The 17,330-nt window shown below is 41.9% G+C and overlaps 1 protein-coding gene across 7 annotated transcripts in view; it reads right to left on the reverse strand.

Annotated features, from left to right (window-relative positions):
* Window positions 1-17,330, reverse strand: part of LOC118389077 (5-hydroxytryptamine receptor 3A-like) — a 23,268-nt gene continuing 5,938 nt past the window's right edge. For 3 of the 7 annotated variants that reach the window (XM_035778805.2, XM_035778806.2, XM_035778807.2), the window contains exons 2-10: window positions 7,643-7,803; window positions 7,496-7,540; window positions 7,311-7,420; window positions 4,195-4,364; window positions 3,776-3,933; window positions 3,435-3,645; window positions 2,448-2,621; window positions 2,117-2,205; window positions 1-506 (exon numbers count right to left, since the gene is read on the reverse strand). In XM_035778805.2, coding sequence (XP_035634698.2) covers window positions 285-506; window positions 2,117-2,205; window positions 2,448-2,621; window positions 3,435-3,645; window positions 3,776-3,933; window positions 4,195-4,364; window positions 7,311-7,420; window positions 7,496-7,540; window positions 7,643-7,684 — 1,221 coding nt within the window. In that variant the 5' untranslated portion in view covers window positions 7,685-7,803 and the 3' untranslated portion in view covers window positions 1-284. Of the gene's footprint in view, window positions 507-2,116; window positions 2,206-2,447; window positions 2,622-3,434; window positions 3,646-3,775; window positions 3,934-4,194; window positions 4,365-7,310; window positions 7,421-7,495; window positions 7,541-7,642; window positions 7,804-14,103; window positions 14,740-15,606; window positions 15,768-17,330 lie in introns of those variants that run through there. The other 4 variants (XM_035778804.2, XM_035778803.2, XM_035778802.2 and 1 more) reach the window with 4 other exon arrangements.

Below are 17,330 nucleotides of genomic sequence, written 5' to 3' on the forward strand. Positions count from 1 at the left end.
TTCTTTTTTTATTTGGTGTAAAGCGTAGTCTACAATAACATGACATATGAAATGAAAAGCACACAGTTGGATAACATAAGTACTCTCCATAGTGTTTGAATATGCTAAACATAAAAAAAAGTATATATTTTATGCACATGAGCTACATAAATGCACATGCCTTTCAAAACAAAACACCCATCGACAGTGGCACTGCACGTGAGAAAATGGGACGTAAACATGAAGTATACAAGCATGCTCTGATGTCTAGATTTGAATATGCAATTGGTAATTTAATTCTAGGTCTAATTTAACCACTCCTTACACATAAAGCTAATGAAGAGCATGACAGAGATGAGGTAGATGGTGAAGAAGGCGACGTTGAGGTGCCGTGCCACTCTGGTCCAATAGCCAGGTTTCCCCTCCCTCCTGCCACTGGCGAACAACGCTAATGTCCGCTCAACCGCCCGTAGGTCCCCCAGAATCAACAGCAGCAGGCGAGACTCTCCTTGCTCGCTACAGATGACCTGGAGATTATCAACATGAGATTATTATTAGTACTGTGAGATCATTAACATGAGAGAAAAAGGAACTCTACACGTGTAAAAAAAAATAATTGTTGCCGAAGTATACTGAACAAAAATATAAACGCAACATGTAAAGTGTTGGCCTCGTTTCATAAAATATCCCAGAAATGTTCCATTATGCACAAAGATTGTATTTCTCTAAAATATTGTGCACAAATTAATTTACATCCCTGTTAGTGAACATTTCTCCTTTGCCAAGATAATCCATCCACCTGACAGGTGTGGCATATCAAAAAGCTGATTAAACAGCATGATTATTACACCACTGCACCTTGTGCTGGGGACAATAAAAGGCCACTCTAAAATGTCCAATTTTGTCACATAACACAATGCCACAGATGTCTAAAGATTTGAGGGCACGTGCAAGAATGTCCACAAGACCTGTTGCCAAAGAATTTTATCTTAATTTCTCTACCATAAGCCGCCTCCATCATTTTAGAGAATATGGCAGTACGTCCAACCGGCCTCAACCTGCAGGATCGTCTGAGACCAGCCACCAGGACAGCTGATGAAACTGTGGGTTCGCACAACCGAAGAATTTCTGCACAAACTGTCAGAAACCGTCTCAGGGAAGCTCGTCGTACTCACCAGGGTCTTGACCTGATTGCAGTTCAGCGTCGTAACTGACATCAGTGGGCACATGCTCACCTTCAATGGCCACTGGCAAGCTGGAGAAGTGTGCTCTTAACGGATTAATACCGGTTTCAACTGTGCCAGGCAGATAACAGAGTGTATGTTGTGTGGGCGAGTGGTTTGCTGATGTCAACGATGTAAACAGAGTGGGCCATGGTGCCAGTGGGGTTATGGTATGGGCAACGAACACAAATGCATTTTATCGATGGCAATTTGAATGCACAGAGATACCGTGACGAGATCCTGAGGCCCATAGTCATACCATTCATTGACCGCCATCACAATAATATATCTATACACAATTCCTGGAAGCTGAAAATGTCCGTTCTTCCATGGCCTGCATACTCACCAGATATGTCACCCACTGAACATGTTTGGGATGCTCTGGATCGACGTGTACTACAACTCGTTCCATGTCCCGCCAATATCCAGCAACTTGGCACAACATTCCACTGGCCACAATCAACAGCCCGATCAACTATATGCGAAGGAGATGTGTCGCACTGCATGAAGAAAATGGTGGTCACACCAGATACTGACTGATTTTTTTGATCCACGCCCCTACTTTTTTTTTTTCAAAGGTATCTGGGACCAACAGATTCATGTCTATTCCCAGTCATGTGAAATCCATAGATTAGGGCCTAATGAATTTATTTCAATGAACTGTAATTCAGAAAAAAATCTTTGAAATGGTTGCATATTGCATTTGCATTTTTGTTCAGTGTAGTTGGGAATCTGTAAGTGCTTGGCTACATCAAAAGATTTTGCACCCTGTTGACCAATATTAAAGAACGTTGCTTTCGATGTTTGCATCCCAAATGGCACCCTCTTCCCTATAGGCCCTGGTCAAAAGCAATGCACCACATCCCTATAGGCTGCCATTTGAGAAGCAACCAAAATAAAGTAGGCAATCTAACCTCTTCTGCAACAGGCAATGGTTCACATGGAGCTTTTCTTCCAGACACATCACAGATACAGGCACAGCAACCACGCCTCCTCTCCTCCTCTGAAACCGATCAGCAGCTCTGTCACTGACATTATCAGCTGTGTCCCAAATGGCACCCTATTCGTGGTGCACTACTAGGCTTTTGTCAAAAGTAGTGCAATATATGGGGATATATAGGGTGTCATTTGGTGACACAGTCATGATGATTTTACTCATGATTTTACTCATCTATTTCCCCTTCTATAGGAAACGACCCTGCACACAAACGACAGTACAAAGTGTGGCACTTGTCAGAGGCGTACCTGAGTCACAGGTGTGACAGGGGGTGTGGTCTGGTTTGTTGTCACAGTCATATGCGGGGGCGCGGTCTATACCTGTCTCTTGGTGTACGGAATCTCTCTCCATCAGGTGAGTCACTAAGATGGTCTCCAACAGGCTTAGCAACATGAAGGAAAAGATCACTATACAGTAGGTCGCTGTGAGGGAGAACACACACACAAACAGACAATGGATGATCACCACACAAGCCACATTCTGGGAGGTAACACATCCGTTGGACACCAATACTCTTTGTATATGTGTGTGCGCGCGACTGTGCATACTGTATATACATACAGTGGGGAGAACAAGTATTTGATACACTGCCGATTTTGCAGGTTTTCCTACTTACAAAGCATATAGAGGTCTGTAATTTCTTATCATAGGCACACTTCAACCGTGAGAGACGGAATCTAAAACAAAAATCCAGAAAATCACATTGTATGATTTTTAAGTAATTAATTTGCATTTTATTGCATGACGTAAGTATTTGATCACCTACCAACCAGTAAGAATTCCAGCTCTCACAGACCTGTTCTCCACTCATTACCTGTATAAAAGACACCTGTCCACACACTCAATCAAACTGACTCCAACAGCCAAGACCAGAGAGCTGTGTAAGGACATCATGGATAAAATTGTAGACCTGCACACGGCTGGGATGGGCTACAGGACAATAGGCAAGCAGCTTGGTGAGAAGGCAACATCTGTTGGCGCAATTATTAGAAAATGGAAGAAGTTCAATGACCCGCGGTCTGGGGCTCCATGCAAGATCTCACCTCCTGGGGCATCAATGATCATGAGGAAGGTGAGGGATCAGCCCAGAACTACACGGCAGGACCTGGTCAATGACCTGAAGAGAGCTGGGACCACCATTAGTAACACACTACGCCGTCATGGATTAAACCTGCCAAATACTTGTTCTCCCCACTGTATATATAGATGTTTGTGTGCATTTGTGCCTGTGTGACCTATGAGAGGGGTCCTGTTTGACATGGAGGGCAGTATGTCATTGAGGATGAGCAGCAAAACAGAGATGGCCAGCAGCACGGTGACCTTAAAGCCTAGTTTCTCCCCCCGCTGGTCTGAGATCAGGAAGGAGGCCAGGTCCAGACACAGAAAGAACAGGATGGGAAGCAGGAAATTGATGACGTGGAGGAGGGGCCTCCTCGCCATGGTGATCTAAGAAAAGGAGATGAGCCAGGAAGAAGGATAGGACAGTGATGTCAAATGTGGCATAGTAATGTCGGGCCTGGTCATAGATCCAGCTATATATGGAATGTGTGTATCTGTTTGTGTGCGTGAGACGTACAGTGTATGAGATCTGGTCCCACTCGCGATCTAAGATTAGTTTGCCCCTGGAGACAGTCATGTCCAGGAACTCCCACTCTCCCTGCGTTTGCATGACTTCACGAGAAGCCTGGGTGACCCGGGACGAGTTAGAGAAAGGAATGAGCTGTATATCTGTCACTGAGGGAAGGAGGGGAGTGAGAGGAAGATGGGAATAGACGAAGGGAAGAGAAGAGCCACTCAAACGTGTGTTGTGCATGCATACCGGTGTGTGTGTGTGTATACATATGACGGTTTGATGAGAGCAGATGCACTAGTTGCACTCCAATTGCACTAAACCTCAGTTTGTTTAGGATATACACCCCGCCTTCTGCCTATCCCCTAAAGCACCCCTACATCTTACACACACGCATCACACTCACTAGGGTTGAGGACACTCACCGATGTGTATGGCGGAGCTAAATGTGATGTTACATCTCTGTGTGTCAAAGGGGAACTTGTGGACGTCCATCTTACAGGTGCTAACCACCTTCATTTCGTCCTCTATTAAGACGATCCCATCATGGGACACATACAGGTATGGGCTGTGAGGGCCATCGTCCTTCTCTATCCTGAAACAACAAACACACACACGTACAGTACCAGTCAAAAGTATGGACACACCTACTCATTAAAATGTTTTTCTACATTGTAGAATAATAGTGAAGACATCCCAACTATGAAATAACACACATGGAATCATGTAGTAACCACAATTGTTAACCTGTTTTGGAGACGGTTTTTGTTCGGAATTTCAGATGACTGACGTGCCCAAAGTAAACTGCCTGTTACTCAGGCCCAGAAGCTAGGATATGCATATACTGGGTAGCATTGGATAGACAACACTCGGAAGTTTCTAAAACTGTTAAAATAATGAACTTTGACAACAAGCAAAAATCCACCCGAGAATTATTATTTTTTAGGTCACAGGCCATTTCAGTGCTAGCCTACAGGAAATACAAATGGATAGGACCCAGATTGCAGTTCCTATGGCTTCCACTAGATGTCACGTCTTTAGAAAGGGTTTCAGGCTTGCTTTTTGAAAAATTAGCAAGTAATTGGAAGAACTACGAGGTGTCTCGTTAGAAAAGTAGCCTTGTTAGGTGCGCACTCTCTGTTATTTATCTTCCCTATTGAATATACTATTCTCTGTCTGAAATATGACAGCAGCAAGCCTATCATCTTAGCCAGGAGGCTATATTATTGAACATACAAACTACTGTAGGCTAGAACAATTTTCAAACATTTGCCAAAAAGCAAATTGTGAGAACACTGTTCTAAGAGTGCACCTGATGTGAGTGGTTCATGTGACAGATGAAAAACTCAGTTAGAAACTTAGAGGGTAAATCTAAAGATGCAACAAACAGAATGAGTTGATTACAGGATTGTGCTTTTAGCTTGTGGACAATGAAGGAAAGTTGATATTAAAACCAATAGAACAGGGAGAAAAGCTGGTTTCAATGGCAAAGGAGGTATTTACTAAATACATTCCTCTATGTTTCTGATAGGATTTTGGCGTGGCTACTTTGAAGCGAGGTAAAAACATGCATCACAAAACGTCCAGTTTTCCCAAAGTTAAGTGTTTTAAACAAGCAAACTGCCAGAGAATATATTTCACTCATCAAAGAACCAAAACCATCAATTAATTCATTTAAAACTTTTTTCATAGATGCAAAACAGGCTCAAAGCCGGTACTGTGACCTATGTAACCTCAATACACTTGGCACATACAAACATATGATATGGGATTACCCAGAGGTTTATGATTTCTGGAGGAAAGTGTTGTATATTCTCTCTGACATGAGTGATAAAACTGTACCCCTTCAACCAATTACATTGTTTCTTAACGATGATACATGCATGCAGCTGAATAGGAAAGTGCGTAGATTTTGTCTGGGTTGACTGCTGTCAAAGAACTTGTTGTTCAGCACTGGTTGCCACCACATGAACTTAATGGCTAGCATACTTTCAGGACGTAATTATGTTGGAGTTATGCACTCTCCATATGAATAAAGCCATTCCTAGCACTCTGGAAACATGGAAAGTAGCAGCCTCGGAAATCTCTCAACTGTTGAATGTGATGTAAAATGCTTACCTGATGGTGTTGTATTGGCAAATTACTTTGCCTTGTATTCAAAAAAGTTTTTTTGTGGGGGTGGACAGGGTGGGGCCGCCATGGGTACAGTTGAAGTTTACATATACCTAAGCCAAATACGTTTAATCCTAGTAAAAATTCCCTGTTTTAGGGCAGTTAGGATCACCACTTTATTTTAAGAATGTGAAATGTCAGAATAATAGTGGAGTGATTTCTTTCTTCGTTCACATTCCCAGTGGGTCAGAAGTTTACATGCACTCAATTAGTATTTGGCAGCATTGCCTTTAAATTGTTTAATTTGGATAAAACTTTTCGGGTAGCCTTCCACAAGCTTCCCACAATAAGTTGGGTGAATTTTGGCCCATTCCTCCTGACAGAGCTGGTGTAACCGAGTCAGGTTCGTAGTCCTCCTTGCTCGCACACGCATTTTCAGTTCTGCCCACAAATTTTCTATAGGATTGAGGTCAGTGCTTTGTGGTGGCCACTCCAGTACCTTGACTTTGTTGTCCTTAAGCCATTTTGCCACAACTTTGGAAGTATGCTTGGGGTCATTGTCCATTTGAAAGACCCATTTGCGACCAAGCATTAAATTCCTGACAGATGTCTTGAGATGTTGCTTCAATATATCTACATAATTTTCCTACCTACCACTATTTTGTGAAGTGCGCCCTCCAGCAGCAAAGCACCCCCACAACATGATGCTGCCACCCCTGTGATTCATGGTTGGGATGGTGTTCTTCGGCTTGCAAGCCTCCCCCTTTTCCCTCCAAACATAACGATGGTCATTATGGCCAAACAGTTCTGTTGTTGTTTCATCAGACGAGAGGACATTCAAAAGTACGATCTTTGTCCCCATGTGCAGTTGCAGTTGATTTTCCCATGATTACAAAGTAGGCCTTGAAATACATCCACACCTCCAATTGACTCAAATGATGACATCATTTTCTGGAATTTTCCAAGCTGTTTATAGGCACAGTCAACTTAGTGTATGTAAACCTCTGACACACTGGAATTGGGATACAGTGAATTATAAGTGAAATAATCTGTCTGCAGACAATTGTTGTAAAAATTACTTGTCATGCACAAAGTAGATGTCCTAACCAACTTGACAAAACTTCAGTTTGTTAACAAGAAATGTGTGGGTGGTTGAAAAATTAGTTTTAATGACTCCAACCTAAGTGTATGTAAACTTCCGACTTCAACTGTATGTTTGGAATGGGTGGGAGGGTGTGTAATAGAAAAAAAGGGGGTAAAAGTGCAATTACATTTTTATGATTGTAGTGCCCTTATGACCCAATAAAAATAAGAACAATTTAAACTGCCTCCAGCTGAAATGGGTGGTGGGTAATGCGCTGATAGCCTATTGTATTGACCACTTTAATGGCGAATGGAGAGTATGCGCGTGAGTGCTTTTGTTACTCACATCTCATAGATTAAGAGGTCTGGTATCCACAACATCTCTTTGGGAACGGAGATCCTGGATATTCCACAGAACTGACTAGGATCCCACCAGATCCGCTCATTATTCCAGGTCTGGAGGGAGGAGAGGACATGAGAAGCAGGTGCATGTGGATCAGTGGATAACAACAGTGGGGGGGGAGAACTCACCAGTTGTATCCAGATGAAGGGAACAAAGGTCTGGGACTTCTCAATCTAGAAACACACACACACACACACACACACACCATGTGAATATCACCAGATAACACGCACATACGTACCTCCCCCTCCGCACACACAAACACACACACTGACCACGGCGAGGATAGCGTATAGGTAGACATCCAGGTGCACCATGGTTGGGTGTGTGTGGTCGAGCACGGGCCGCGTGGAGGTGAACACATCGTTTCCTCTGGTCAGGTTCAGGTGGTCCAGAACATCCTGATAACTACACACCCTCTCAGGTGACACCGTACCTAGAGGGACAGACACATACTTCATACACACTCTCAGGTGAGACTGTACCTATAGGAGCAGAGACTTACATGTTCAGGTATTAAGATTGAACATAAGTACAACCGCCCGAGAACATGTCCGTGGTCAAGGTTTGATTGAACGCTGACCATTTTCTTTACTCTTTTACTGATAGCCACCTCTCTGTCAGATTTGTTGGTTAATACATGATTCCATAGTTTTGATATCTTCACTATTATTCTACAATGTAGAAAATAGTAAAAATAAAGAAAAGCCTTTGAATGAGTAGGTGTGTCCAAACTCTTGACTGGTACTGTATGTGACTTGCTCTACCATAATCAGTCACATTGACCCAAAAATACATGTTCATACAGTGCTGGAAAGAGAATGTTAGCTTTCTAATGAGACCAACATGATCTCTCTACTCCAAATGAGTTACGTTCCATTACATGCTAAGTGTCACCGACCATGTTTTTTTTTTAAACGCAGTCAAGGTTTGCAGTTACTTTTTAAGACATTTTGCTTAATACAATGCATGAAATCCATTGACAGGAGTGCCCAGATTGTTCTTCTTTCTCTCACGCTCACCCAGTGTCTGTCTGCATCGTTGTCGTGCACATGTACACGCTCACACATTTGTACACATACAAACAGAATGGATTGGCTAAATTCACTTGTTTTATCATGTGCACGTGCGTCCACACATGTATACACATATACACATGTATGACAGAGAAACAGTCTCACACTGCACATGTTCATGCCATGATGTGTGCACGTGTCACAAACGCGTGCACATATTATGGTTGTGGCCCTTAGTTTTCAAATTACATTTGGATAAATGTCACAAAGTGTACAGGCTACGCTCAAACATTTTTTTTCCCATCTAACACATCCCTGGGTACAGCATACAGTATGTAGATGAGCCCAAGCAACCCTCTCACACACCCAGGACCTGCATTTTTGTGACACACACAGAGTAAACGATATCTGAAAAGAGCTAAAACCGAGGGGGTCAGAGTAAGATCTGGTCTCTCTAAGCAGCAACTAAAATGAGAAATGTTAAAGAAAATATGACCTCACACACATCACCAGAGTAAGGACTGATAGTCTCTTTGGATCCGATTCATGTGGGCTTTGGTTAGAGCAGCGGTCCCCAAACTTTTCTGCACCACTGACCGGTCTCATATAAACAATGTTTTCCCCGGACTGGCCAACAGGGGTGGGGGGGGGTCACGACACGATCTGAATATTTTAGGCCTATATGTTTAGTATAGCCTCTTTTTCATAACATTTCTAAATAGGTCTAACATGATATTATAAAAACATTGCAACTTACCATGTCGCTGAATCAGTGGGAGCCCTGAGCTTGTTTCTCAGTGTTGTGCCAAAAAGCTCCCCCTTGCCAGAATTCTCCCCCCCTTCGCGTGGATGTGCACACACTCAATTAGTCATTGCTGCGACTTGCTTGCTAGTTGAGATTTCTGATCACATTAAGCTGCGTTTCATTTTATTTTTTATGTCGGTTTGATCGCGGGGGAGGCACTAGTAATGTCTGCAGTTTGGCTATTTGTTTCAAATATATTAGTCTATAAATAAATCTTTTTGCCAAAATTTGTCATCTCTCCCATGTCTTATTTGACTAGTATTTGTTTTTAAATGTTTATTGAATGCCTACATTTTACTCCCTCTGTTTAATATAACACACATACTTCATTATTAATTTCGTTTGCCTATCCTATGGAAAGTATTTGACACTAGCCACAAAATTAAGGAAATTAGAAGGGGGGGATCTCGGTAAGGCCATTTTCGTGCCTCCCGAAATTCTCCTATCTTGGGACTGCAAGACCTGGCACACTTCAGAATCATTTTGGTGACCTATCATGCCCTCTGATGCGTGCCACAGGATTAGATTCCCTCTACTGTTCTCTCTACCCATCGTGCTTTTACTACATTTTTTAAACACTTTTTCTGTTTTAGTTTTTAAGAATGTAGGTACAGTAGTAATAATACAATTTTAAAAATGTACTCTGGGTGAAAAGGAAAGTTCAAATATATAAGTCAACATGAGGGCATATCCATAATCACAGTAAACTGTTATAGAAAAAAAAGTGTAATAATATAATAACCAAAACTGACTGAATGTGCCTTCATGAAGAATCCCCTCCTCAATAGGGCACCTCCACATCCCTATCAACCTCCCTCAACCACAAAACGTAATAATTGAAATATTTTAATATTTTATATATTTTAATATTCCAAGATGATATATACACACGTACATATTCCCCGGACACTCAATTTATCGCTTTTCCTACATCCGATATGCAGGTGATATTTCCACCTGGATGACAGCACATAATCAGCAAGACGGAGATGCTCTTCATCCAAGGGAATGAATGCCTGCCCATTCTCAGATGTTAGATCATCTGAGACCACATGTAATTTACATTCCAGCCCTAACCTAAATGTTCTGTTTCTTCCTCCACACCATCCAGCGATGCTAAGTCAGAGCCTTGTCAGCTCCAGATTTGAAATTTGGCCGTGTGTTTTGGGTCATTGTCATGCTGGAATACCCATCCACGACCCATTTTCAATGCCCTGGCTGACGGAAGGAGGTTCTCACCCAAGATTTGATGGTACATAGCCCCATCCATCGTCCCTTTGACGCAGTGAATTTGTCCTGTCCCCTTAGCAGAAAAACACCCCCAAAGCATAATATTTTCACCTCCATGTTTGACGGTGGGGATGGTGTTCTTGGGGTCATAGGCAGCATTCCTCCTCCTCCAAACACAGCGAGTTGATGCATAAGAGCTCCATTTTGGTCTCATCTTACCACAACATTTTCACCCAGTTGTCCTCTGAATCATTCAGATGGGCATGTACAGTGCCTTGCGAAAGTATTCGCCCCCCTTGAACTTTGCGACCTTTTGCCACATTTCAGGCTTCAAACATAAAGATATGAAACTGTATTTTTTGTGAAGAATCAACAACAAGTGGGACACAATCATGAAGTGGAACGACATTTATTGGATATTTAAAACTTTTTTAACAAATCAAAAACTGAACAGTTGGGCGTGCAAAATTATTCAGCCCCCTTAAGTTAATACTTTGTAGTGCCACCTTTTGCTGCGATTACAGCTGTAAGTCGCTTGGGGTATGTATCTATCAGTTTTGCACAACGAGAGACTGAATTTTTTTCACATTCCTCCTTGCAAAACAGCTCGAGCTCAGTGAGGTTGGATGGAGAGCATTTGTGAACAGCAGTTTTCAGTTCTTTCCACAGATTCTCGATTGGATTCAGGTCTGGACTTTGACTTGGCCATTCTAAAACCTGGATATGTTTATTTTTGAACCATTCCATTGTAGATTTTGCTTTATGTTTTGGATCATTGTCTTGTTGGAAGACAAATCTCCATCGCAGTCTCAGGTCTTTTGCAGACTCCATTAGGTTTTCTTCCAGAATGGTCCTGTATTTGGCTCCATCCATCTTCCCATCAATTTTAACCATCTTCCCTGTCCCTGCTGAAGAAAAGCAGGCCCAAACCATGATGCTGCCACCACCATGTTTGACAGTGGGGATGGTGTGTTCAGGGTGTTGCTTTTACGCCAAACATAACGTTTTGCATTGTTGCCAAAAAGTTCAATTTTGGTTTCATCTTCCACATGTTTGGTGTGTCTCCCAGGTGGCTTGTGACAAACTTTAAACGACACTCTTTATGGATATCTTTAAGAAATGGCTTTCTTCTTGCCACTCTTCCATAAAGGCCAGATTAGTGCAATATACGACTGATTGTTGTCCTATGGACAGAGTCTCCCACCTCAGCTGCAGTTCATCCAGAGTGATCATGGGCCTCTTGGCTGCATCTCTGATCAGTCTTCTCCTTGTATGAGCTGAAAGTTTAGAGGGACGGCCAGGTCTTGGTAGATTTGCAGTGGTCTGATACTCCTTCCATTTCAATATTATCGCTTGCACAGTGCTCCTTGGGATGTTTAAAGCTTGGGAAATCTTTTGTATCCAAATCCGGCTTTAAACTTCTTCACAACAGTATCTCGGACCTGCCTGGTGTGTTCCTTGTTCTTCATGATGCTCTCTGCGCTTTTAACGGACCTCTGAGACTATCACAGTGCAGGTGCATTTATACGGAGACTTGATTACACACAGGTGGATTGTATTCATCATCATTAGTCATTTAGGTCAACATTGGATCATTCAGAGATCCTCACTGAACTTCTGGAGAGAGTTTGCTGCACTGAAAGTAAAGGGGCTGAATAATTTTGCACTGACTTGCCTAGTAAAATAAAGGTAAAATTAAAATAATGTGTTATTCTGCAGGCAAGAACATGGCTTTTCCGAAAACAAACCCCCCTTCTAATTTTGTGGCTAGAGTCAAATACTTTCTATAGAACAAACTTCACGTAGGCAACCGAAATTAATAATTAATGTGTGTGTTATATTAAAACATACAGGAATGAGTGTAATGTAGACAAGCAATAAACAACTGCTAATAGAATAAGACATGGGAGAGGTGACACATTTTGGCATAGAGATTTATTTATAGACTAATACACTTGAAAAACATAGCCAAATCGAAAACTGCAGACATTACTAGTGCCTCCCCTGCGATCAAACTGACATATAAAATGAAACGCAATCAGAAATCTCAACGAGCAAGAAAGTCGCAGCAATGAATAATTGAGTGCATGCGCGTTCACACGATGGGGGACGGGGGAGAATTCTGGCAAGGGGTAGCTTTTCGGCACAACACTGTCCCATCTAGGGGTGATGGAAGAAAGTGACACCCGAAGCGTCTTATGTCCAGTCTACTGGACATTTTCAGTGGAAAATTACATGGTAATGTAAAATGTGCATTTTTATTGTGATCCAATACTTACCATAATTAGGTTTTAATCCGGAGAGAATAGCAAAAGTATCTAGATCCTCTATGAGGCCGTGGAGAGACTCTAATTTGGGGTTTAAAAGAAAACATGAATCATCAGCGTACAATGACAGCTTAGTTTTTAAGGCACGGAGTTCTAATCCCTTAATATTATTGTTTGATCTAATCTTAACAGCTAACATTTCGATGGTTATAATAAATAGATATGCCGATAGTGGACAACCTTGTTTTACTCTAGATAATTTAAAACTTGAGATGTAGCCATTATTTACTATTTTACACCTATAGTTACTGGACATAACCTATTTTATAATAGATTCCCCAAAATTGAAATATTCTAGGCATTTATATATAAACTCCAGTCATACTTTATGAAAAGCCTTTTCAAAATCAGCTATGAAAACCAGACCTGGTGTCAAAATATTCTACGTCTGCATTGCTTGCTCTTTGGGATTTTAGGTTGGATTCTGTATAAGCACTTTGTGACATTTGCTGATGTAAAAAGAGATTTATAAATAAATTTGATTAGAGGACTTTTCAAATGTCTGCCCTCTTAAATCCAGGGATCCGTCCTAGGAGTGACAACGGCGAAGTTGTCGACATAGTGGAAGATTCTCTGAATGTCCGATGACCGCCACACCATGTTAATTGTAGAGCTTTATCAAGTCAAAATTATTAAACTAGAAAACACATTATTTAAAACATGCGCTGAAAAGGCACAATATTTTCTCAGCTCTTTTTTTTTCTATTCATGATACAGCCTACTACTTATTCTTTCTTAAATACCTCATGAACACTGTTGCATCCCCAATAATAAACAGAAAACAAAGTTGTATTAATATTAAAGAAAAGGTGCACTTGTAGGAACTTTAATGTTTCTCTGCAGATTTACTCACTATCAAGGAAATATGATGTCCTCTGTTTTGTTTCTCTTTGGTTTTGCTCCTTTTCGACATGACTGAATCCTTGCAGAGGTTCATGGAACCAGCGATCTTGCCAATGAGCACTAGATGTTTTTCAGTCATCGTCATAATCTATTCCAGCCAATACAACTACACATAACCTCCACTCATTGAAATGCATGCGTGAGCACGCACGCACACACGCACACACACACACACACACACACACACACACACACGTTATTAGCTACATCCCCCACTTCTTGCTCTATCCCTCTCTCCCATGCCACATATTCACTCTTACACATACACACAATTGGCTAATACGTTAGCTAGCTAGTCAGTCTACTTGTGCCTCATCACACACACATAATACGTCATTGAAAATAAGAATTTGTTTTTAACTGACTTGCCTAGTTAAATAAAGGTAAAATAAAATGACAGATGACTCACTCACAGCCAACAAAACTTGACTAATAGTTGAATGGCAAACACTTACCATTGGTGAGATAATACATCTGGTCAGGTCTCTTGACCATCTCCTTGGGGGTAAAAAAGCAAACACCAGGGCTTCCCTTCATTGGACTTGCAAGTGCACCTGAACTCACAAGCCTTTTCAATTTCCTGCCTAGGATCACTGACATACTGTATTCTCCCTCGACTGACTGAAGCGCCGTAATTGACGGATCCAACATTAACGGCTGGTGTTCCTCGGTTGCCTCCTCGAGGGGCTCGTCAGTGTCTGTTTAGTCTGTGGAGTCGCTGATGGAAATGCTGGCTCAGGTGACAAATAACTTGACGATACTGATCGTCTGAATCAGCTTCCAGCACAAATGTACTATTTAAAAATCTAGCTATTTCCCTCTCCCGGGAATCCATCGATGCAATAAAAAGCTAAACTAGCCACGGTGTAGGCAGTAGTGACAGTGAAGGGCTTTTGACAGATCTGAAGAGTGGAGAGAGAGTGTAGCCTGAGGTAAACCTTTTTATTTTCCCGTGGATGATGTGCTACAGTGGCTTTGATTGAGCAAACAGGGAAATCATGCGGTTAAATAGCCTATTGCAGTTTGATTCAATTTATTAATGATTTCGGAATTGAGGGGGGATTTGAATGTGCCGCGAAAGCCTGATGTGATGTTACAAATTAGCTTCCACCGAATTTATGTAAAAGTACTCCGTTGCTATGTTTCATCAGATTAATATCTATACTCTGAATTTGGCAATAAAACATTCATATTATGAAATACATTGAGGGTTTCATCTGGTATTAACAAAACAAACAGCGAAAAATCTACATTTTGACAAACGCAAATTAGCCATATCAACTCTGACTGATTACGATACCGTGTGGCACATATATCATATATTATCATAAAAAGTTTAATTTAATGATAATATATATATATATTTTTGTTTTTTCACATTCAAATACAATTACAAAATTAGTGCATAACGTTGTACATAACATGGATACTTACAAACAGTATCAAAAAGTACCATAACAATATAAGAATATCAAAACTCCTAAAAAAAAGTGCTGTTCTTCAGAACCTGACCAGTATTATTGGCCTATATTCAAGATTAACATGCCTCTAACAATCTCCAAAAACAATACAAACAATTATACAAATAAAAATATATACATATGCCAAAATGCACTCTGGATAAACCTCAGTGTATAAATTCACTTGAACAGTTATTTTGGAAAAATCTACAGAACTGAAGGTCATTGAATAGAACAACCATGTCTCTGTAGCTAGCAAATACAGTCATGGGTGGTAACTACAATTCACTCTAAAGGCAAGGCACACTGGGAAATATGCAAATAAGGTAGAAACAATTCTACATGAGAATTTAATGTTCACTCAACCTAAAATTCAACTTGAGAATGTGTGTTGGTTCAGCTACATGCCCAAATGTTGAGAGAACTCACAATCCTATTGCAGCTGGTCACATATTTGAGAGTGCTCCTGAGGCTTCAAAAAGGATAACAACCACTCACCTGAAAGAAAGAGTAGATGGAGTAGAGTAACCCAGAGCATGACACCAGCCATGTGTGTGAGTGTGGAACAGTGATACAGAGAGTGTGTGTGTGACGAGTCCAATGTGCAGGCGTGTCTGTGAGTGTTCGTGCTGTGTGTGCAGAGAGGTGCCAGAAATGACAGTCATCCATTATCACCTGCAACGACACCACAGGGAGAGAGGGGAGGGGCTTTGAGACACTTGACCGGGGGGGCACACTGATTTGGTTGTGTGGGCCAGCAATACTTTTGATTGGTTTTAAAATGATTAGAGTGACTTTTCATTGGTTTAGGGTGGTCTGACTGAGAGATGGGTTTAAACCCAGCAGAGAGAAAGAGTCTGTATCCCAAATGGGCTGCAGCTGCCTGTAAACATGGATACAAAAACAGGCCCATGGGACTTTGGTCAAAAGCAGTGCACTATACAGGGAATGGGTGCCATTTGGGACAGAGCCCTTAACCATTGAAGGAAGGAGACGCAGAACTGTTCTGAGATCAGTGTCTGGTAAGATAAACATCATCCTGCTCAAACAGAGGAGGAAAGGAGGGAAAGATCATTCTAGGAACACTTACAGTAATATATACCAACTTCCCCCGGCAACAGCCCCTTCTAAACCAGCTGTACAAGATGGGTTTGTGTTGAGTCAACAACCGGACAACATAACTGTGTGTATGTAGAGATGGGAAGTATTTCTGTTTACACATATTTTGATTACTATTGAGTTTTGTAATTTGTATTTCACTGACCTGAACTACAATCCAATGTACTGTATTTTGTAACAAGATACATGAAGTGCTTTGAGAGGCTAGTCAAGGATCATATCACAGCCAAAATACCGGACACCCTAGAACCACTTCAGTTTTCATACCACCCCAACAGATCCACACTGCACACTGCCTTATTCCATCTGGACAAAAATAAGAATGCTGTTCATTGACAATAGCTCAGCATTCAACATTATAGTACCCTCCAAGCTCATCATCAAGCTGGAGGCCCTGGGTCTCAACCGCGCCCTGTACAATTGGTTCCTGGACTTTGACGGGCCGCCCCCAGGTGGTGAAGGTAGGAAAAAACATCTCCACTTCGCTGCCTCTCAACACTGGGGTCCCACAAGGGTGTGTGCTCAGCCCTCTCCTGTTCGCCCACGACTGTGTGGCCATGCACACCTCCAACTCAATCATCAAGTTTGTAAATGACACAACAGTAGTGGGCCTGATCACCAACAATGACGAGACAGCCTACCGGGAGGAGGTGAGGGCAATCGGATTGTGGTGTCAGGAAAACAACCTCTCACTCAACGTCAACAAAACAAAAGGAGATGATCGTGGATTTCAGGAAACAGCAGAGGGAGCACCCCCCGATCCACATCGAAGGGACAGCAGTGGAGAAGGTGGAAAGTTTAAGTTCACATCACAGACAGTGTGGTGAAGAAGGCACAACGGCGCCTCTTCAACTTTAGGAGGTTGAAGAAATTTGGCTTGTCACCCAAACCCTGACAAACTTTTACAGATGCACAAGCCTGGTACGGTAACTGCACTGCCCTCAACCGCAAGGCTCTCCAGAGGGTGGTGCAGTCTGCACAACGCATCACCAGGGGCAAACTACCTGCCCTCCTTATCACCCAGAAGACAAGGTCAGTACAGGTGCATCAAAGCTGGAACCAAGAGACTGAAAAACAGCTTCTATCTCAAGGCCATCAGACTG

The sequence above is a fragment of the Oncorhynchus keta genome, chromosome 10 (genome assembly GCF_023373465.1).
Source record: "Oncorhynchus keta strain PuntledgeMale-10-30-2019 chromosome 10, Oket_V2, whole genome shotgun sequence".
Lineage (NCBI taxonomy): Eukaryota > Metazoa > Chordata > Actinopteri > Salmoniformes > Salmonidae > Oncorhynchus > Oncorhynchus keta.